The sequence below is a fragment of the Lissotriton vulgaris genome, chromosome 3_1 (assembly GCF_964263255.1).
Source record: "Lissotriton vulgaris chromosome 3_1, aLisVul1.2, whole genome shotgun sequence".
NCBI lineage: Eukaryota > Metazoa > Chordata > Amphibia > Caudata > Salamandridae > Lissotriton > Lissotriton vulgaris.
Window position 1 is genome coordinate 4029719 of NC_141689.1, and position 22783 is coordinate 4052501.

Consider the following 22783-nt stretch of genomic DNA (forward strand, 5'->3'; position numbering starts at 1 on the left):
TCCGCCCTGGTGTTCAGAGAACCTGCCAGGTGTTGAGCCACCAGGGTCACGCCCTGACGTTCCAGCCACTGCCAGAGACGCAGAGCCTCCTGGCAAAGGGTCCACGACCCCACCCCGCCCTGTTTGTTGCAGTACCACATGGCGGTGGTGTTGTCCGTGAACACCTGCACTACACTCCCCCGGACAGAGGGGAGGAAAGCCTTTAGTGCTAGACGAATCTCCCGCAGCTCCAGAAGGTTGATATGGAGCCGGGACTCCGCCGGAGACCAGAGGCCTCTGATCTCCGCCTCTCCCATGTGGCCTCCCCAGCCCTGGAGGGACGTGTCCGTCACAACTACGTGCTCCGGTTGAGGAAGATCTGCCACTGATCCAATCGCAGTCCGTGAGCCACCACTGCAGCTGTCTCGCAGTGCCCTCCGAGATCAGGACATGGTCGGACAGGTTGCCCTGATGCTGGGCCCACTGAAACTTCAGGTCCCACTACAGAGCCCGCATCCGCTACCTGGCTTGATGCACCAGAAGGATGCAGGAGGCCATCAGCCCCAGAAGCCGCAGTGTCAACCTGACCGAGACCTGGGATAAAGGCTGAAAGAGCGGAATCAGAGCCTGAATATCTCGGACTCACTGTTCGCGAGGATAAACCCGAAACTGTGCCGAGTCGAGAACCGCTCCGATGAAGAGGAGCTTCTGTGAGGGACACAGGTGTGACATCGGCCCATTGATGGAAAACCCCAGCTGGTGCAGGAGGTCTGCCGTCGCCTGGAGGTGGTTGACGACTGCCTGGGGCGAGCCCGCCTTCAACAACCAGTCGTCGAGGTAGGGGAAGACTGAAACCTCTAACCTGCGCAGATGAGCTGCGACCACCGCCATCACCTTTGTTAACACCTGTGGGGCGCTGGTAAGGCCGAAGGGGAGCACGGTAAACTGAAAGTGCTCGTGGCCAACCATGAACCGCAGGACGGGGATGTGAAAATAAGCGTCCTGCAAGTCCAACGCTACCATCCAGTCTCCTGGGTCCAGGGCAGCTAAGACCTGAGTCAGTGTCAGCATTTTGAACTTCTTCCGGAGGAAGCCGTTGACATTCCTTAGGTTCAAGATAGGGTGTAGGCCCCCTTTGCCCTTCTTGGGTACCAGAAAGTAGTGGGAGTAGCAAACACACCCTACTTCTAGCCCAGGAACGCGCTCGATGGCAGAAGTCGCAAATGGTCCCCCGATACGCGCTGGTTCTGCGGTGGCATGGTTGGAGGAGTCACCTCGAAGGGGAGGGAGTAGCCCCTTCGGACGATATGCTGCACCCACCTGTCCGACGTGATAGTGCGCCAGTGGAGGAGGTGATGGCGAACCCTGCCCCCCACTGGCGTCACATGGGCCTGAAAGCACGGACTAGGAGGGTTTTGAGACGGATGCTGCGGGGGAAGGTGTGGACTGACCTCGCTGTTGGCCCCGACCGCTGCCACAGCAGTTTCCACGGCCGCCACTGCGTTGGGTATTACCCAGTGGTGCGTGGCTGGCAGCACGTGTGGGTACACCCCTTCCGCGGCCACGAAAGGAGTGAAAGGCAGCTGATTGGTGGCGCGGGGGCCGAGAGGCCCAAGGACTTGGCCGTAGCCCTGAAGTCCTTAAAGCGCTCAAGCGCATGGTCTGCCTTGTCACCAAAAAGGCGACGGCCATCAAACGGCATGTCCATGAGTGTGCTCTGGACATCAGCCGAGAAATTGCCGGATCTCAACCAGGCGTGGCGACGAATCGCCACTGTTGTTGCCATCGCTCTGCCCAGTGAGTCGGAGGTATCCAGTCCACACCGGATAGAATAACGTGCCGCATCTCGGCCTTCCAAAAGGGCTTGCCCGAGTTTAGCCCGTACCTCCAACGGGCATTCTGGCAGCACGTCCGCGACCGTGTCCCACAGAGAGTGGGTGTAGCGGCCCAAGAGGCATGCGGTGTTGGAAGACCGCAGTCCCAGACTCAGGGAGGAGAACACCTTCTTGCCGTATTGCTCATACCTCTTGGATTCCCTGTCAGGCGGGGCCGACGGGAATGCAGTCTGGGAATTGGAGGCCTGGATCACCAGGCTCTAAGGGGTGGGGTGGGTGGACAGGAAACAAGGGTCGCCCGGGGCCGGGCGGTGGCATCTGGCCACGTTCCTATCTACAGGCGAACCTGTAGCGGGCCTGGACCAAGTGCCCAAAAGAACATCGGTTAAGGCCTCATTAAACGGCAGCAGAGGCTCAGCCGAGCTTGACTGCGGTTTAAGGACCTCAGTGAGGAGGTTAGTCCTCACGGTCGTGACTGGGATCTCAAGGCCCAAGGCCTGGGCCGCCCGCGTCAACACCACACTGTAGGTTGCCCCCTCCTCCGTAGCCACAGTAGGAGGTGCGACAAAACCAGTGTCTGGCGAGGTGTTCAGACCACTGGCATCACCAAGTCCACCTGTCCAGTCCTCCTGGGACTGACATTCACGTGTCAGAGGGTCCTCAGACCCCTCCAATACTCCTCATCACCCATCTCCTGGTACTCAGGTGGATCTAATGATGGGGCCGGTTCATGGAAAGTGAACTCTCCGATCGGCGTCGAAAGCGCCGCCCAGCGGCGCCGTTCCGGCGCCGGAACCGGGTCGAGGGAGGCATCCGGGACGGCGGCGCCCGAAGACGGCGTCGGGGGTGACACCTGAGGGACCGGCGCCGGGGAGGTCGTCAAGTCCACCGGCGACGACCCGGATCCGGAACCGGATCCAGTAGGGGCCTGCAGCGCCGGGCCCGAAGGCGCCGGCGGCGCAGAGGCCGAAGCACCCGACGGCGTCAGGGCCGAAGCCCCCGTCCCGCAAGGGCCCCGAGACGGGTCCGCTAGGCCCGAAGGCGCCGCGGAGCCCGTTGGAGGAGTGAGGGACCTCATGGCCGTGAGGAAACGCTCGATCGCCGCCAGCGTCGCGCACGGCCCAGGGACCAGAGGCTATGGGGACGGACGCGACGCCTGCGACTCCGACGGAGCCGCGTGGGCGGCGCCACCTGAACCCCCCGGCCGCGTCGCGCGAACGTCAGGGGGAGTCGGAAGAGCATGACGTCTCTTCGACTTCTTGTGCTTACATGACGACTTCGACCCTGAGGAGTGATGTAGACTCCCGGAGCTCCGATGGCTCCTCTCCTGCGACCGGTCCCTCGACCTCTGCCCAGACCGGGACCGTTCCTGGCGCGGGGCCGACTGCCGGAGTTCGAGTCGCTTGCGGAACAGGTCTTGTCGTCGTGGTCAACGCCGAGACAGTGGAGACACCGACGGTGAGGGTCGGTGACCGACATCAGTCAGTCGCAATCCTCACAGGGCTTAAAGTCTGGCATCCCTACCGGCACCGTTCGGAGTCGAAGACTCGAAAAAGAATGATCAAAAGAGATCAAAAAGTTTAGTCAAAAAAGACTAAGGTACCACTTTTTCCGGATCTGCGCTGCTGGCGCGGAAAAAAGAAGAACTGACGTCAGCACGCGGAGGCGGCGTCTAAGTACTCTGACGACGTCATCACGGCGCCCACGATGCCGACGACGGACGCGGAGCCGCAGACGACGCCTACCGACGCACAAGGGTACTGCTACGCAAAAAAATTCCGGATCCAGTCTGACGCCTGGGGATATTCTAAGGTAAGGAATCTATCACTAACGTGTCTCTTTCAGATCTCTAGGTCAATTGATTTGTATATAAAAATATATAGTAGTTTTATTTTAGAACCATAGTAGGTATCAAAGACTTTCTCAGTATGAGATGTTGCAATTGAATACTTTCAAATAGCAGTAGACTTTTAAATGCAATAGTTACAGTTGTTGCAATATGCAACACAAGTTTAAACACAAAATAACATTGAGCTCAATGGGTAGTTTTTAGTAAATGCAATAAAATTGCTTTACAAATGTTTTTTTACTCAGCGCTGGATCCTGGTGCATTTCCTGTAAACAGTTGAAAGAAATCATTTTTGTTACACAGGTGATTTTTAAGGAATATTTGTACGTTTAGAAAATCGACACTGAGGAATTTCTCGTGAAAACCAGGCAATGCATTCCAACAGAGAAAAATTGAGTTAGGAATACATCACGGTTATAATTACTTTTTAGGGTCAGTGCCGGGCTCAAAGATACAGCACTGTGATCTCTCCTGAATGCAGGTGAGTAAGTTCGTTTTTGATACTCGAACGATTTTTTAAGGAATCTTTTAAAGTTGTGAAAATCAACACTTAGAAGAATTTCCAAATGAAACCCAGCCAATGTTACCCTATGGAGAAAATCAGGTTATCGGTCTTTGAGTAAGTACTCAGCTGGCAGAGTTAAGGTTCTGGGGGTAGACTCAGGGGTCTCCCAGGGTCAGGTAGGTACAGTCGTTACACCCTCAGCGGCACATGGGCATCCGGGTGCAGAGTGAATAGGCCCAATGTTAGCCTATGAAGGGTAGGGGGCCTTTGGTTGGTGGCTGCTAGCAGACCACGCGGCTGTGGGAGGTGAGCTCCTGGTCACTTACACAGGTCAAGTGGGGAAGTAGAGTAGGGCAGTTGCTGCACTTCCAGCGGCACTCGGCCAGCTGGGTGCAGGGTGCTTTTGAGCCGTCGGGTGTCCAATGTTAGTCAAAGGGAAAGCTGGAGAGAGGTAAGTTGGGATCTTGGAGGATAGGTAGACATCCAGAAGGTGGGCACAGGGGGCCGTGGGGCGCCCGGTGCAGGGGTGTTTTTTGGTGTTCGCGGTTGAAGGGGTCCCTTGTTGTGAGGCTGCAGGTGTCATCAGGGTCGGCGAGGAGGGTCCTTAGGCACGTGATTCTTGGTCACAATCGCCAGGGGGACGTCCTCAGGGTCTTTGTCGACTCAGGCACAGGCCGGGCTCGGCGGGTGTAGAGTGGGCTGGATATGCGTCTCCTGGCTGGCACCAGGGTTATTGTGTTTGAGCAGAGCCACTGCTCGTGGGAGGCCCAGTCTTTGGATGAGCAAAGCAGGCAGGTCCTCCGGGGTTTTCAAGGTTCCTGTCCACAAGAGACGCCAGGGTTTAGTAGGAGCAGGTTCAAGGATCAACAAGCCAGGAGGACTGGGGCCAAGTCAGTTGGTGTCTTCCTCTTGTTAGCAGCTGCACGGCAGGTCTCGAGAGCTTAACGCAGGACCCTGGTCAGAATGTAGCGTGCCAACTGCGTATGTGCCGATAAAGACTCGCAAATATTTTATAACAGTCCGTGCGTCAGCCGAGTGCTGGGGCCACATCCAAATTAATTTTGTCCTACTAGTTGTGGGGCCGCCTTTGTCCATGGTGACGTCGGCATGTATAAAGTCTAATGCTGTCTAACAAGGGTCTCTGAACTGGGCTGGCTACACTGTTGTCAGGTATCTGGTGGTGGTCAAAGCTGTGATTTCTAGAGCAGACATCGCAATTAATTCCAAATTCATAAATGTGGAAACTCATCCCTGGCCACCAGTACTTTTGTTCCCGTTCTAATAGAGATTTTGGGGTCCCCTGATGTGTCAGACTTTCTCCCGTATGTGCTTCTAGAATTAAAGCACCTCTTAGGTTCAGCAAAAAGAATGGAGTTTGCGTCAATTATGTATGCATATTTGAGTGGATAGTTTAGCGGTAATGCTGCACTGTTGCCTTTCATCGTGGCATTGACAGCTAGCATTGTTTCACCGTCTATCTTTGTTTGAACGAGTAATTGCAGCTACTGAAGACGTTTGCACAGCAGCCTTCGCGGCTTCGTCAGCCAATGTATACCCTTCAACGTGAACGCCATCACGCTGATGACTTAGTGTATGGATCACAAGTGTCTTTTGTAGTTCTTTCTGTAATAGAACTACCGGTTCCCAAAGCAATTTATACTTAAATTGTGCCACCTTTTGCATCTTTAAACCCGTTTTGAACCCAGTTCAGCAAGTATTCATTGTAAGATTGAACGTAGTAATACGAATCGCACACTAGGTGTGTGGGGAATTCGCGATCAGTATTTTCAAGCGCCATCTTGAATGCCTGTAGTTCAATGTCCTAGAGATTGTGTTTTTGTGACCATTGGTCGGAATTTACCATTGTGCCAGTGACCTTTAACAATCGCGCACGCAGCACTATACGCTTGTTTACCCCCAATTGCGGGCTGTGCTGATCCATCTGTATATATTATACAACCGTAATGTTCTAGAGGGAGAATTTCAACAGGCAGAGGACATTCTTATTCGTACTGTAGAAATTCTTGTGTCTTCAAGTAAGGGTCAAAAACGTATTCAACGTCTGTTACAGCAAGAGAGTTAACCCATTGTATCCATCTTGGATGTAAAGCCTTTGCATTTGGAATGCTTGCTTTGTCACTGCCTCTAAGGCAGGCACAGGCGTAACGACCATTATGCGTTTTTCCTGTGTGAGGCCTCTCTCTTTTGCTACTGCAGTTTGAACCGCTGTCAGAATTTTCTCAGTTGAAGTAAATTTCATTTAAGCTTGTGTGTACACGTGTGATTTATAAGCTATTGGTACCTTTTCACCTTCATTAAAAGGTTAGGTATGTAAATCTGCATCTCCCTGGGATGATTCGGATTACTAGGTTGCGTACGTTTACGCGTGTTTGGAAGTGTTTTGTTGCTAACATGTCTGTTTGCACTGAACGCAAAATGTCTGTGTGTTGTGGAGTCTAATTTGATGGTTTGAAATCAGATTTGATTCGTTCGTAGAGAGGTTTAACCCTTTCTGCGTAGTTTAGAATGTAAGTTCTTCCGAAATTCAGGAAACCTACAATCAACTAAGTTTTTCAGCGTTTTTGGAGGTGGAGCAGCGCACATTTTTCTAAAAAGTTGGCTGCCAGGCTTTTGCCTTCACTTGAAAGTTTGTATTCTAAGAATAGGACGCTTAGGTGGGCAATTCGTGATTTATTAAAATTGAATTAGGACCCTTCAGATGCAAAACCAATTATTATGGTGTTCACTCTGTTCAAGTGCCTGTCCAAATCATCCTCTGTAACATAAATGTAATCGACATAAGATAATAACTCATCATCATCATTTGTAGTAACTCTGTTACTCTGGCTGAAAATAACCCTGGACTATTCTTGAATCCCTGGGGGAGACGGCAAAATTGTCGCTGTGAGCCCATTGTTGAGAAAGCGGTTAAGTACCTTCTTTCAGGTGCAATGTTTTGGCAGAAGAAACCGTTAGAAATATCTAATGTGGTTTTATACTTCTTCCGCACTATGTTATTCATTAGTGCTGCACTGTGTGAATTTTGAACTGCAAAAGTTTTGCAACAAGAGTTTAAATGTAGGTAGTCCAAAACTAGACGATATGTATTGTCTGGTTTGTAGAAAGGAAACAAAGTATTGTTCATGGACGAGGTGCATGTTTCAATCACCCCTTTGTATTCAAGTTGATTTAAAATCTCCCTGACTTGTTTTTTAGCTTCTTGCTTGACAGGACATTGTCTTTGCATTGTTGGTTGTGTTTTTAACTGGATTTTATGGAGAGAAGAGTCCTCATCCCATCCTACGTGATTTATATATAATGCTGGAATCTGGGCTGCAGCCCAATTTCTGGCATATGTTTATTTCTTATGAATTGGAATGTGATTTGAGAAGGCTGGCATAATGATCTCTTCTCAATGTTCTTCCATTTCTTTTTAGGAGTTGTTAAATTATTTTTAATAAAGGTTTTTTCTGGATTTTCTGTTAGTTGGGGTTTTACTGATTTCCCACCCAAACTATCTCTTCCCAGTTCTTCATACGATTTTTCAATTATTCTGCCCAGTTCATATGGTTGCCCAGTAATAATTCTTTTAGTTTTTGGCAGATTGCCACGGATGCTCCCTCACCTTTTAGGTTAGCTAATAATATAGCCGAGACCTGTTTGAAATCTTTTAGTAATTTCATACCAAGTTTCAAGGCAGGTTCTGGTCCATATTCATTTTGAATCTGTTTCAGGACTAATGGTATAACCGCCATGGAAGGGACACCATGAGTTTTTGTGTAAATCGCAGCAAAGACTGTACCCCAAGTGTCACAGTCCTCAGAGTTTGGAGCAATCCACATTGGTAAACAGATTGTTAAGATCCTGTGTTTCTCATGAGGAGTACTATCAGGAAATACTTCAATCAATCAATCAATCAAGGACATTTATAGAGCGCACTACTTACCCGGAGGGTCTCAAGGCGCTTGGGGGAGGGGGGTGCTGCTACTGCTCGAACAGCCAGGTCTTGAGCTTCTTCCTGAAGGAGAGGTGGTCTTGGGTCAGGCGCAGGTCGGTCGGGAGGGAGTTCCAGGTCTTGGCGGCCAGGTAGGAGAAGGACCTTCCTCCTCTTGTCGTTCTTTGGATGCGGGGGACGGCGGCAAGGGCGTGACTGGCTGATCGGAGATGGCGTTTGGGAGCGTAGAAGTTGATGCGATTGTTGAGGTAGCTCGGGCCTTGATCGTGTAGGGCTTTGTGTGCGTGGGTGAGGAGCCGGAAGGTGATTCTTTTGTTGACGGGGAGCCAATGCAGGTCTCTCAGATGTCCGGAGATGTGGCTGTGTCGTGGGATGTCGAGGATGAGTCTGGCTGAGGTGTTCTGGATCCGCTGGAGTCTCTTCTGGAGCTTGGCGGTGGTTCCGGCGTAGAGGGTGTTGCCGTAGTCCAGTCGGCTGGTGACGAGGGCCTGGGTGACCGCCTTCCTGGTCTCGGTGGGGATCCACCGGAAGATCTTCCGTAGCATGCGCAGGATGTTGAAGCACGACGAGGAGACGGCATTGACTTGTCTGGTCATGGAGAGGGAGGAGTCCAGGATGAAGCCCAGGTTGCATGCGTGGTCTGTCGGTTTGGGTGCGGTGCCCAGGGCGGGGGGCCACCAGGAGTCGTCCCAGGCGGAGGGCGAGGAGCCCAGGATGAGGACTTCCGTCTTGTCTGAGTTCAGTTTCAGGCGGCTCTCTTCTTCTATTAGAGTAATCTTTTGAGCCAACCAGAACGGAATTTGTTCCCTTTTTGCGGGCAATTTACCAATGACTGATTGTATGGTCTGCGGTGTAATTTTATTTGGGTTTCCTTGTTGAGGGATGTGCTGTGGAACTCTCACAGCTGGTTGGACTGTTAATGTCTGTAGGAGAGTAGGGTCTGCAATCCTATGATCACCCAGATTTTTTTGCTTTTGTTTCACTGGTTTACGACTTTCTCGGGCTGTGGGCCTGCCAATCAGACCCACAGCCTAGCTGTTCTCTCGCTAAATTGATGTGTGTACCTTAGGTGCATTACCCAATTGGAACTGGGCCACCTTGTCAGACCCTGTAACTCAGGGCATCGGTGTACCCAGGGCCTACCAGGGGCTGAAGCATGTATTATGCCACCCCTGGATGGCCATCTAAATCTGACACAACTGGCTGCGCGACAGCTGGGGCAACGTGGCGTACTCGCCCGTTGCTTTAGGTATAGTATCCCTATATCTAACCCTACAATGGACACCCGAGTTCCTATCAGTCACTCCTATGGCAGGCCTTAACAATCCTGAAGGCAGAGTGCGGGGAATCGTGTGAATTGGGCTCCGGCACGAGCCGAGCCCGGTTGCAGCTTGCGGAACCAAGACCCAATGGCTGTTCCATGATAACGCATACCATATCGGTAACTTCGGTACCGCGTTATCAAGACATGTCGAGTAAGGTGTCATACGAATCGGGATGCTGACCCCTCACCAATGCTGGCGACGAGGTTAGCATTCCACCCTTCTAGAGGGACACGACATGTATGTAACTGTGAACCCCGGTTAAAGTTAGCTGAAGCCTCAGCTCCACAAAATGGATGCTGCCACCACAGACACGAGTCTGACCTCCTGCTGCTGGGAGTCCTTCCAGTAGGGAGAGCTTGGACAAAGGGTTTCCTGTCCGGGCGGTGTTCGCACCGTCCCAGACAGGGTTTTGTGTATTCTGGGTAGGTAGGGCTTTACAAGAAGGTGACTGCGGAGTGGCACCCCGGTGCTCACTACGCATCTGCCGGTTAGAACCAGTTCCAGGGGCGCGCAGCCCCTGACCTGGGGAAAGTCCGGCAGGGGAGAGGGGTGTAACTACCCCCCTTCCTGGTCCCGCCCCTAGGGCAGGACCTAGTCATGTACCCACCCCTTTCTTAAGAATAAAGGCCGGAGTGGGGACCCTTCCAAATTAGATCATCTTTGAATCAAGAATACTTTCTACGAAAGGACTTCGAGACTCTTCTTAAGATTTCTCCCTTGTGGCTAAGGAGTAGTCACCCTGCGTCCGCAGGCACCATCTAAGAACTCTGCGGTTTGCTGCAAGTCCTTCCTCAGGAATCCGACTGCCCAGCTCGACGAGAACCGGCTTCCCTGGCACCTCTGACCTCTACCCACATCGTCAGCTCAGCTGAGATCCGTGGGTGCGACGAGACCTCGAGGGACCGGCCATCATCAAAACCTGCACGCTTTCTTAACCAGCGCAACCACCGAAGGAATCCTCTGGTGAGTGCTCTGGGGTCCGAGAAGCCCCGACCCTGAGCAGCTCCAGCACCGAAGTGCAGTCTCCCAGCATCTCCACGATCTGCGTGGGGCCCTTCTGCTTCGCTGTTCAGCACGCTGTCCTATCACTAGCCGCTGGCTTGTGACTCTTTGACGACAACCGACAACCAACGCTGCTGGTCTGGTTGCTCCAGACTGGCCTTTGCTCCCTTCTGCGAAAGGAGCACCCCTGACCCTCCTGGTCCACTCAAGACGCCATTTTAGGCCCACCACGTGGCCCTGAAATCTGCCAAGGCTTGTTGCCCCAATCCTGGGCCCAGCGACGCCGACCGCATCAACCTTCGTGGGACAGCTCGCACCTCCATCCTGGTCGCCAACAACGCCTCCTGGTCCGTGAGACTGCAGAGCCTAGCGTCGCCCACTCACCTGGTCGAGGTGACGATCATCCGGTGCCCTCCTGGTACCCTCTGACTACTGGCTAGTAGTACAAACTTGGTCCCCTCTGCTTTCAGGTATCATCGATCTCTGATCCAGGCTTGGATCTCTACGAACTATTCACCACTGGTCGCCGGCCAGCAACTCCTTCCTTCCGGCTCCTGGCTCGTCAGCGAAGACCCCCGACGCCTGTAAGACTTGTGCAGCCACAGCCCTCGTGGCTAGGTAACTTCGGCATTCGGTGCCTGCATAGCCTCCTTACTTAAGGGTCCCGAGTCCCTCGCTTCCGACTTGCCTTATCGGGTCCGCCCGAGACCACTAAACTGTCCGTGCCCTCGGGCACTTGTTTTAATTGTGCACTTAAAGTATTGGTTTGGTTCTGTGCTTAGTACCCTGTCCTCATAAAGAGTACAGGGCTGTTGTGATTCTAATAAATATACTGTTTATTTTCATAACACGTGTGTGGTGTCCTTTCACTTGGTGTTCAAGGGGTATGTGATGGTATAACAGCTGGCTTAACACGCCCTCTAGAGTTTAGTCCGAAGACTGCTCGTATCCACGCTACTAGGATAGCTGGTCTAAGGTTGACTTACAACCAATCACCATAAGGGTCGTTTGGACCGATGCATAGTGGTCGCTAGAATAGCGAACGCTGCATATCGGGCCAACTTCTCACAATGTCCACATGACAAATTGAATCAGTTGCCTATGTATTTTTTATTAACTGTTTTAGCTGAACCAATAGTTCAGCACCTGTCATTCTTTCAATGTCAGGATGTGGTGTATAGCTGGCTAGTAACTGCCATGTCGCTCCTGGTCTAACTAGTGGACAGAGCCTGGTAATGTGATTTTGATGTTGTAGGGCGCCTTTAAACTAGAGCTGATGCTCTTGGTATGTTAATGGAATTTCAACATCCTCAAAAGGAGTGTATTCCCCTGGAGGTTCCTCTACTTTGTAGTAGTGGAACTCATGTGTTACTGGGTCTGCTGTAGGAAACAGAATCCATGAGTAGAATACCTGGGTCTGTCGATACTCGTGTGCCTCTATAACAAATATTACCCTACCACCTCTCAATGATACGCCATTTGTTCTGAGTTTTAGAGTGATGGTTTTTCTTACATTTACCGGGATGATTAGAACATCCGGGGAGGCTTCATTAAAACCTGGTTGGGCAGCATTTAATGTTCCTGGATTGTCTTCGGTGGACATTTTGTTGACTGAAAGTTTGCAGAACAAGTTACAAGGAAACAAAGATAAGGTGCACAATATTTTGGAACACTGTATCCTTAAACGTTGACCAAAACCAAAAACTAATACGTAGGATTTTTTGTCCTACTCAGTTTTGGAGGATATTTCATCCTTTTACCCATTCCAGACGTCTATAGGAGTATTTTACGGGAAAAAAGGGGTGTCTGTGAAAAGCACGACTGAGTTACTATAGTATCTAGCGTTAAATTAGTGCCTTACCAAACATTGGGCGCCATGTAGTGTAGTTCCTATATTCCCAATAGGCTCTGTGCGTTGGAATAATAGATCCTATAGATATGACGTAGGCCTTCTGTTGAGTAGGTCTCTATCGAATATATTAGACTTAATTGTGAGTGCCAGCTAGCTCAGAGGTCACTAGAAACGTTCTCGAATGAACATGAAGGGATTAGTTTCTGACAACCACGTAAACATGACAACTTTATTTCCCCAAGATAACATCGTATCTTCAGAGTGGTGGAAACAATAGATAGATATTTCACTCAGTCATTCGTGCATGCTTCGTTTCACCAGAGGTGCAGAGAAAGTAAAGAGACGGGCATTTTCAATAAAAGGTGTTTTATTGAACAGTCTTCTTTCTCATGCAGGAGAAGTGAACTGTTACAATCTAAATACTAAAGTATAACGCGTATAGCAAGAAGAGTATTGTGAAATAATACTGTAAAAGCATGGTATGGTTTCTAAGCCAAAAAGGACATACATAAATAACAGGGACTAAAAATACTCAACTGGTGTTTCTAAAATACGCCTACCACGATGTTCCTAACCTGAGTCTAGTACGAGGGAAGAAGTAAGTGTGGTGTCGTTTAGATTTAGGATTTGTTTGCCAAGAATCTATCCAAGATTTCTCTCACGGTCTTATCAGCTCCGTACCTGGGTTTAGAATGAAGGAGGTTTGGTATCTCTCTGTCTCAGGACTCTATTTCCCAACACCCCGCAAGGGGAGCCTGGAAACACTGGAGCTGGATTTCTCGGCCAGAGAAAAGACAGCGTCTCTCCCAGTGCGTCAGCTAGAGGGTCGGCTTTCTTCGGCACTTGCTGTAGCGAGCTGTGTCGGGTAGGTAGAAAGTCGAACTGTTCCCAACCACCGTGTGTTTGCTAGGGCAAGTGTGGGCATATTTATACCTTGAAGGTGCCGAGTTTGACGTAAGGTTGAACATACTAACGTCATCAATGACTAGAGTTCGTTGAAAACTCCATGAGTTCTCAGATAAATCAATATTCAAGCAGGGGGAAGTTCCTAACTGCTGAAGGCGGGTTTTTCCAAGAAATAGTTGTGGATTTTCGGAACTGGTGGAAGTAGCCATGCCGTATTTGGACTGCATGTGCTGTGTCTAAATATGGTTATGATTTCTATGTCCATATAAGGACAATTTGATTTATACCTATATATGGGCATGAATCGGGAAAATTACACTAGGTTCCTAAAATCCTACACAACACTACAAGCAAGCACAGTCTCCATTGAAACGCATTGGGCCAAACTCCGATTTTGACCCCTGCAGCCGGCCGCACCTGTACCGTTGCATGAGCAGCTTTGTTACTCACCTGCTCGTTGCTGACCTTTGGTGCCGAAGACTGGGACTGTAAGTTGCGTAGTTACGTTTGTAACCGTGTTATTGTTTTCGTCCATAGGATAATATTGAACTGTTCAGAAACTGCACTGTCAACTTTTAAAAGTGAAAAATATTTTCATTTATAAATGTACTTACCATGTTGCTAAGATCTTGGTCTTTAAAAAAAATACAAACAAAGCTTATTTTTATAAAGTTGGTGTGGGTCACCTTCTTGAGTTGTTTGTCATTATTGGTCAATGTTGTACAATAAATGTCTTACACTCCAGTGTTAGGCCTAAAGCTGCTCGCCCACACTACCACTAACAGAGCAGTTTGGGTTTACATTGAGCCCGTACACTTCTGGGGAATCTCTTGACTCTATGCACGGTATAGCCACTGTCAGCTTCATACAACACTGTTTGCCCACTTTGACACCGGCTGGGAGAGGCGGGAGCAGCGGTGGCTTCATGCATCGGGGTTTGGTGTTTCCGGAGTCCTCAGAGTCTTTTCTTTTGGAGTTTCAGCAGAATAACAGGAGCAGTTTCGTTGTTCTTCGGGAGGTCTTGGTCTTTACTGAAGGCAGTGAGTGCTCCCAGGTTTGGGAGGCACAGCTGCAGGACGAGACGTCTTTGGTGCAATTTACATGGAGTCAGGTGCTCTCTTCAGTCTTCTGCTTTTGCGGCTCTTTGTGTCCTTTTCCGTATGTCGTCAAGATCTGCCTTTCTGGTGCCAGGGACTCCATTAGATACTGAATTTAGGGGCCTTAGGGGAGTGTAGGGTAGTAGCATGTAGGCTACTGATCCCTGGAGTCACTCCACCCCGTATATGACCACATCCTGTGGGTGGGGGGCATAACCCTGTCCCAGAATTCCGAAGCATGCCATTACAGAGATGGGTACTTCTGAAAAATCATGTCCACCTTAGCGTAGCCCACCTTAGGGTTGGTACTAGCCTGGAGGTGGCAGGCCTACCTGACTAGCTAATTTTCCTGCTTGTTTAGGTGCCAAAGGGGTCCTGGACAAAAGGGGGATACCTCTCTTGCGAGGGGAGCAAGACTCGAATTCCAAAGGCAGCAGCTCTTTGAAGCTTGCCGGTCTGGGGAGGATAATCAGCAGGTCACCCTATGGGAGGGGGTTTTACAACATCTTCCTGGACAGGCTTTTGTTCTGGGTCTCCTGAGAGCAGAGGCTCTCACCCAAGGACGTCAGAACAGTGTATTGGTGCTAGGCTGGAAAAAACCAGTCAGGGAGCACATCAGAGGCTTGTAGGTTTTCAGGGGGCACCTCTAAGGTGCCCTCAGGGTGCATGTATTGGTAAACCCATCACTGACATCAGTTTCGGATTATTAATAGAAGATGTTTGATACCAAACATCCCCATCTTCAGTGAAGCCCTCGTGTAGCTGAGAACTTGTTTTTACCAGTATCTAGCCCATTCTAAAATGGCCTCCCTGGTCACTTGCACTGGCAGGAATAGACCTGACCAGCACAGGCACAGGCCTGACCAGCACAGGGTCCCTGACACACTAAGAGCCTGTGTCAGGTTATGATAGACTCGGAGCAGTGACTCCAGGACACACTGAGGACCTGCGTTTTAAGCCCTCCTGTTCATCTCAGTAAAGGCTACAAAATATACCTTTAACACTCCTCCCTGAGAAGCTTGCCTGGGAGAAATGTTGACGGTGTTGGTGGTACCAGTTTTAAGGTCTTTCACAGATTCCAGATCCCTTTGTATAGAGTTCCCGGCACTACTGTTAAATTTCCAGATTCAAATTAAAGCATACTATGCTAACTTTTATTTAGGACTCGTGTGCGTTTTATTGTTCTGCTGTAACACATTACTACACTTAATGTAAAATAACAAATAAAAACATATTAAAACACACTAGCAACTGACCTTAGGAAGAACATTTACAGTGGTCTCGATGCCAGAAGACTCTACGACTACGCAAAGACATCAAAATCTCTGCAGCGGTTGGCATCCACTCTGCGGCTCATGTCCAGTTCAGAGCTGCAGTGTAGTCTATTGATCATGTGCACATGCTAGAATCATAGGGGCAAGGTTTCTTGTTTATGTTTTGAAGATTAAAACATTTCTCAGAGCAGAGGAAAGAAGAGAAGTTCACTAATGCGTAGGAGCCAGAATGTGCGGCATACCTTGTCAATGGTCAGCATGTAGAAGTGACGGGCATTCTCCTCTTGTCCCTGTTTTATCCGTGCCAAGCACTCCTCTTCATTAATAACTTCCCCAACATATTCATTTACAAATTCTCCCTGTAAGGAATAAAGGAAACAAGGACTCTCAGATTATTATGGTACTCACATAACTGGTCCCTGCTCCGGCACAAATCAAACAGTTTCCTAATAAAAACCATCCAACTTTAAAAGAATGTGTGCATATCCATCAGTGTGTGTTGGCACTTTTCCAACTTTCCAACCAGTGTCACATTAACCACTACATCATTAGCTACAAATATGGCCAACATTGAAGGTTGGTGGAGACATGCCAACAGAACACAGAGCCGAGCCGGACAAAACTGTTGCCCTCCATGTTCACTACCAGCGGGTTGAGAACCAGATTCCATGGCACCATGACGCAGGGAGTGCATGCGAGGCCAGGCTTCGGCAACCAAGTCAACCAGAACAGAGGACTGGAAACTGAACGGATATCCATTAAAGGGATAACTTCAGAGACTGGAATCCTGCGACTCCTCAGCCTTGCAACTGGACAGTCAGGTTGGAAAACAGGACAATATGTCCCGTTAATGTAACAGTTTGCAAGAACTTTTAGGAAAAAAGGATAACCGTATTTATGTAAAAAAAAAGCCTACAGCACTTCAATGCTTCTGGTAGAGACTGTAGCCTTCAAGTCAATAGATCCAAGTTATCAAGTAGATTCAGATTGAAAAGGAGCATCCATTAGACGAGGACAGTCCTCGATTCAGGTCTCATTGAGGAGATGCAAGAGTTTGAACACAGTGAAGTATTCTTAGAGGCCTCAGAGGCCTCAGTGGCTGCAGGAATCAAGAGTCCTCTTTTGGCCAAATAATAAATAAAGCCAACAAAAGCTTTGACAGATGAACACTACACAGTAACCTACTTTTTTACTAATTTATTTTTTATTCATTTACACTGAAAACGTGCCAACATTCACAATTTTCATAATAACATTAAACCCCCAGCATGTGGTGCTGTCGCAGCCCTTCAGTCCTTTACCAGCAAACGTCTTCATTTACACTTTAATATCTTCCCATCCTGTATTCTCAACTAATCCGAGATCCACAGCCAAGGTGTCCTGGACTATGTACGGGGAACGATCACTGCAAGCCCGTGCCGCAGTCTCATTAACGTTGGCCCCGTCTTGGTCAGACCGCTTCCCTTCTAGAAACATTTCCCGTTTCGAGCCCCACAAGGCAGCCTGGTGCCTGGGGAATCAGTCAATAACCCGATTATTTCTACCTACACCATCAAATCACCGGTTAGTTTTTCATCTCGTCAATCCCGTGTCATTTGAATTTTTTCTGCAGTGGTCCATTCTATAATATCCTTAACCCTCGCGTCACAAGCCAGCGGCTAGTACTTGGGCAATATAAGGCTATTCGTCTCCTAGCGAGCAGAGCGCCCAGCAGTATACATGTTTTGCACACTTCTCTCGTTTTTGGTATTAATCCCAGAATACACTGCTTAATCGTGGGGACCACTATTCCACCTGTGAAGCGCTCTGCATACTAACCTATTTGAAAGTCTGCTCTGCTCCAGACATCCAATGCCTCACACACTGCTTCCACCTCATCGAGACCAGACGTCCACCACCTACCTGAAGTTCAACCCAGCCCAAACAAAATGGAAATCCTACTATTTGCCAGAATAACAAACAATAAGGAGTTTACACCTGGCTCAGCAATATAAACCTAAACAGGTTCAATCTCAAACTTTCACCCAAAACTAGATCACCTGGGAACCGACTGTACTCTGAAGGAACACATCACAAAGAAATCTAAGGCAGCCTTAGAAGAGCTTTCTCAACATAATCTACCGCCAACATCCACCTACCTGGTTAACAATCGCACCACCTCCAGCGGCTCTCAGCACACCTGCTACCAGATGCTACGAAGACATCAGACTGGAGAAGACGAAGTGCCAAAAGAGAAAAAAAACAAGGCAACAGGCCCTCTCCATGTATGTCCACAGAATCAGGAACAATATCCTCACATCCACTAAGGTTGCCTGAGATCTCCTCAAAATTAGGAAAGAGCTGAATCCACACAGCTATAAAGGCACCATTTCACGATGCAGTAACAGTACGCTTCCAGCCTCCGGAGCCCACATTACGTTAATTCTGTTTCGCTGCATCTCTGCCGAGGACATTGTACAAAGCTCTACTGATGTTCAGCGAGGTTTGGTGACACAAATACCACCAACGTACATAAGTCGCCAGACCATGACTGCCCTCTGATAGCCCCTTGCCATGACAGCGACGTTCCCTTCAGTTATTCATTCCATGTGTTTCACAAGCTGGATGCAAAGTGTAGCTATGGTAAAATCAGATGATGAGTGAAAACAAATAGTTTCTTAACTGTCGGTGTAGTTTTGCAGCTTCAAGATCTTTCTGGATTCACTATGCTGTGCATTATTCCTCGGTCTAGTGATTGGGTCCGGAATCGTAGTCTTTTCTTTATTTTTTTTTCGTAGCCCAGGTGGGCGTCGACGTCCCTCCTTTCGGTGTACTTCCTGTGACATCGGCACGCTTCCTGCGGAAGCTCCCACCTTGGGGCGCCATCTTCGGATTCTTTTTTTCTCGTTTTGTATTTTGTTTGCGAATCCTTTGGCAATGTTCAAGTAAGTGATCTATCCGCTATGTCCTTCAAGGTGTCTGTTTTTGTATTGTCCTTGTATTACCACCTGCTTCTCCTGCCTCATCTTTCTGGCGGAGGTGGGTGGGTTCGCTAGTGAATCCGGAAAGATCTTCAAGCTGCAAAACTACACCAACAGGTAAGAAACTATTCGTTTTGCAGCGTGAATCTTTCTGGATTCACAATGCTGTGCATAGACTTTGCAGCGGTTTGTTATGTTTGTGGCGGCTGGGTGGAAGATGAGCTTTGGTTGTTGAATATATGTTGAAGCACCTCTGTCCTACTTGTGCTTCCTTGTTCATTTGTATATCCACACAGTAGTGCTTCGTGAACGTGTGCATCGAAGCCCATGTTGCCGCCAGGCATATGTCCTGAATGGGTGTGTTAGCCAGAGAGGCTATTGTTGCTCCTTTCTTCCTGGTAGAGTGGTCTTGTGCCCCTTCTACAAGTTCTTGGTCTGCTTGCTTGTGGCAGAATGGTATAGTTTGTGCGATCCATCATGCAATGGTTCCCTTTGTTACTGGTTTACCCATGAAACTGGCATTACTGCCCATCTAGCGTCCAGAGTGTGCAGTGCCCTCTCTGCGCTTGTGGTCGGTTTCTGAAAGAAGCTTGGTATTTGCACCGTCTGGTTGATGTGGAACTTAGACACCCCCTTTGGCATAAAGTGTGGGTCAGTTCTCATCACGACCCTATCATTGTGTATTTGGATGTAGGGTTCTTGTAGCGTCAGCGCCTGTAGTTCGCTCACCCAGCGCAGCGAGGTGATTGCCACTAAGAAGGCTGTTTTCATAGTCAGCATTTGTAGGGAGGCCTTATGAATGGGCTCAAAGGGCGCTTTCATGAGCTCCGTTAGGACTATGTTAAGGTTCCAAGCCGGTGGCGGCATCCTTTTCGGACTCTTCCCTGTTTTCCTCTCATGTAGGCTTCAATGGCTGCTATGTGTACTCTCAGCGAGGATGAACTTAGTTTTGCCTTCAGCAGGTGCGTGAGATACCTTCACACCGTTGATTCTCTTGTCATCTTTTTGTGAAGCTTCGTCCTGCTGCATCATAGAGTAAACATTTTGCCACATAGCACCTTCGTGTGCTAGGTCTCCTTGCCTCTCGTAGTACCCGTAGGGTGCTCTCAGGTAATTTCAGGTGCGCAAACTATGTCTTCAGGAGCCACGCTGCTAGGCTGAGGTTCGCTGGCTCTGGGTGTAGTACTTCTCCGTTTTGCATGGAGAGTAAGTCTTACCTTTTTCCCGAACTTGTGGGGAGCGCCTTGTGCCATTTCCATTGTCTGTGAGTACCAGGTCTGCCTGGCCCACTGTGGTGCCACCAGGATCATTTGTGCAAAACAAATTGCCTCTGACACCATCAATTAAACAGAAATGTATCTTCCCATATGATTTTTTATTTAACGTTGGGATATAGACATTTATATTTATCTCATTATTTTTATTTAAATTGCAAAACAAACATACCCAACATTGAGCAAGCTAGACCCAAACTTACAAATTCTTGTCAATATGTACATTGGAGCATTTGAAAAAATACTTTGTTTCCAAAGGACAGTGTGTCCAACAATTATATACAGTGAAAGAACTTAAATATATAGTGTTTTATACATTCAAAAATGTGCATCAAATCAGCACAAAAGGACTTCAAAGGTACGGATTGGAAAGAGTAGTCCTGTTGATTTCTAGACAGGGGCAACGCCAGATTGCTATATTTTACTGTCCTCAAGTTTTGTGTTGCTTTTTAAGCCAAGGGAGAGGTCCGTGTGGATTCTTAGGACAGGAGAATAGACCCTGAGTTAGGGGCTGGTTTTAGTCCAATTTTGGGACCTAGTTTTAACTCTGTACATCTGTGAACCTCTCTCAAAGGGGATCATTGTTATGTTGCTGGTTCTGCACTTGTTGAGTACTCCGTGTATCAGGGGTATTGGTGGAAAAGCGTAAGCAAATGTCTTTGACCAGCTTATCCTTAGGGCATTCCCCAGGGATTCTTCCCCTGGCTGCCTGAATGCGAAGTTTCGTCATTTTGCATTGTGGCTTGTTGCAAACAGGTCTATTGTCGGTGTTCCCCACCTTCTGAATAGCTTTTGCGTTTCCTCTGTATTGAGCTCCCACTCGTGGGAGGCCGATGTCTATCTGCTGAGTCAGTCTGCTTCCACATTGTCCTTCCCTGGTAGGTGTATGGCTAACAGGTCTATTTTTAGTGGGATGGCCCATCTCCATATCTCCTGTGCTAGGTTCGATAGTGGGGCTGACTGTGTTCCTCCTTGCTTGTTGATGTAGAACATTGTTGTTGTGTTGTCTGTTGGGATCAACACTCTCTGGTTGTACAGTTTTGTTTGGAAGGCTTTCAGGACAAGGAACACTGTCTTTAATTCCAAGTAGTTGATGCGTTTGACCGCATCCGCTGGAGTCCACAGACCCCTCACCCTGAGCTTGCTCATGTGTGCTCCCTATCCCCTCTGGGATGCGTCCGTGGTGATGGTCACCGTTGGGGTCGGTGGTGTTAAAGGTTTCCCCTCTGTTATGTTTTCCTTGTTCCACCACAACATCTCCTTCTGCACTGCGTGCGTTACAACCACTAGATCTTCTCAACGTCCTGTAGCTTGTGACCATTGTTCTTGCAGCCTTTCCTGGAATGGTCTCATGTGTAGCCGTACATTTGGGACCAGATGTATGCAGGAGGCCATCATGCCCATGACCTTGCTCACTGTTCTCACTGTAAGAGATCGCCCCTTCTGGTAGAGGCTTCTCCTTCAGCAGGGCCAGTGTCCTCTTCTCGCTGGGGAACACCTTGCGCTGTATGGTGTTGATCTGTGCTCCTAGGAAGATTTTTACTTGTTCTGGTTCCATAGAGGATTTCCCCCAGTGAATGGAGAATCCTAGGTCCACCAGCGTATCTGTCGCGCGTTGTGCGTGCTCCTTGCATGTCCTGTGCGAACTTGCCCTTATTAGCCAGTGTTGGACCCGGCCTCGTGGCGTGGTTCCCCCCCCCCCCGTGAATCAGCTCCCCATCAGCTCAGCTCTGTACATAGGGACTTCCTAGCTACCCTACCCATGTCCGACCCAGTGCCCATTGTCCGTATCGGCCTGTCCCTGGCCACCCTTCCAGCCCGCAGTCCCAGACCCGCAAGGCCCCATAGGCTCATCAGCAGCCATTTTCCCTTCCCGAGATCCCCGACGCCGTGGGTCTCACCTGACCCCTGCCCCAGCGTAGCGTAGGCTCCAGACGCGCCAGCCCCCGTTGGGAGGGTGAGGGCTACCCTAGTGAGAGAAGGCGAGGAGTTTCGATGGCCCCTCCGGCCTCCCTTGAGAGACCGGTTTCGATCACACCTCTGAATCCCCCCTGAGGGCCAGTTTCGATGTCACCTCTGGCCTCCCCGAGGGCTGGCTCCAGACCTGCTGGGCGTCTGGGAATTCCCGGACGCATCCTCAAAGGGATCAAAGAACCAACCGCCGGACCTCACCCCCGGACCGCCCCCACAGCCTCGGACCCCCCTGCCAGGGTCCGGACATCAAAGGGCCACTGAACTATATCAAGGGTTGCCCCGGAACTAGCGGGCAGTTGTATCTTGGACAAGGAAGCCCTGCTGATCTGATCGCGGCTGAACTGAACCTCGTGAACTCTTGAGCCCTGCTGACGTCGTCGCGGCTCGTTCTGGGAACTGAACCATCGGAGCCCTGCTGACCTCGTCGCGGCTCGAGCTTGAATCTTAAAGACATCTATGAAACTCTGAGCCCTGCTGACGTGGTCGCGGCTCCCCCTGAACCTCCTACAGAGCGAGCCCTGCTGACGCTGTCGAGGCTCAAGAACATTCTAGTCCGGCTGGACTGTCTAAGTCATCATCCCGAAGAGACTATCCTCAAGTGAGTAGGATCACTAGTGCGTTTACCATCTTCCGTATCCCCCCCGGCTCGAGGATTGAGAGCTGTGCGCAGGGTACGCCACGTGCTGGGTTACAACCCTTAGACTGCCCCGCTACCCCCATCCCTAAAAGACTTGAGACTCTCTGCGATCCCTCGATCATTGTACATAAGTGTGATATTGCTTTCTTCGTGTTTATAAAGAAGTTCCTAACTTACCCCTCGGTGTTGTGTCTGTTCATAAGTGTGGTGTGGTCCTCTGGTGTACGATTCACTACCTGAGGTCTTCCTCAGCGAAGGTCTCTCATAAGGCTCGGCAGTATTGGTGGGAGAGGTAGGTCACAGAGGAGCTGGGTAGACATAACCCGACCTCTGGGGCCGTCCCTTCTAACATTGGTGGC

The 22783-nt window shown here is 49.6% G+C and overlaps 1 protein-coding gene across 20 annotated transcripts in view; it reads right to left on the reverse strand.

Annotated features, from left to right (window-relative positions):
- The window catches only part of LOC147725800 (uncharacterized), a 652895-nt gene that overhangs the window by 243640 nt on the left and 386472 nt on the right, over positions 1 to 22783 (reverse strand). For 19 of the 20 annotated variants that reach the window (XM_086959950.1, XM_086959967.1, XM_086959953.1 and 16 more), the window contains one exon: positions 15822 to 15938. In XM_086959950.1, the coding sequence (XP_086816076.1) occupies positions 15822 to 15938 (117 nt within the window). Of the gene's footprint in view, positions 1 to 15821; positions 15939 to 22783 lie in introns of those variants that run through there. The other variant, XM_086959966.1, reaches the window with a different exon arrangement.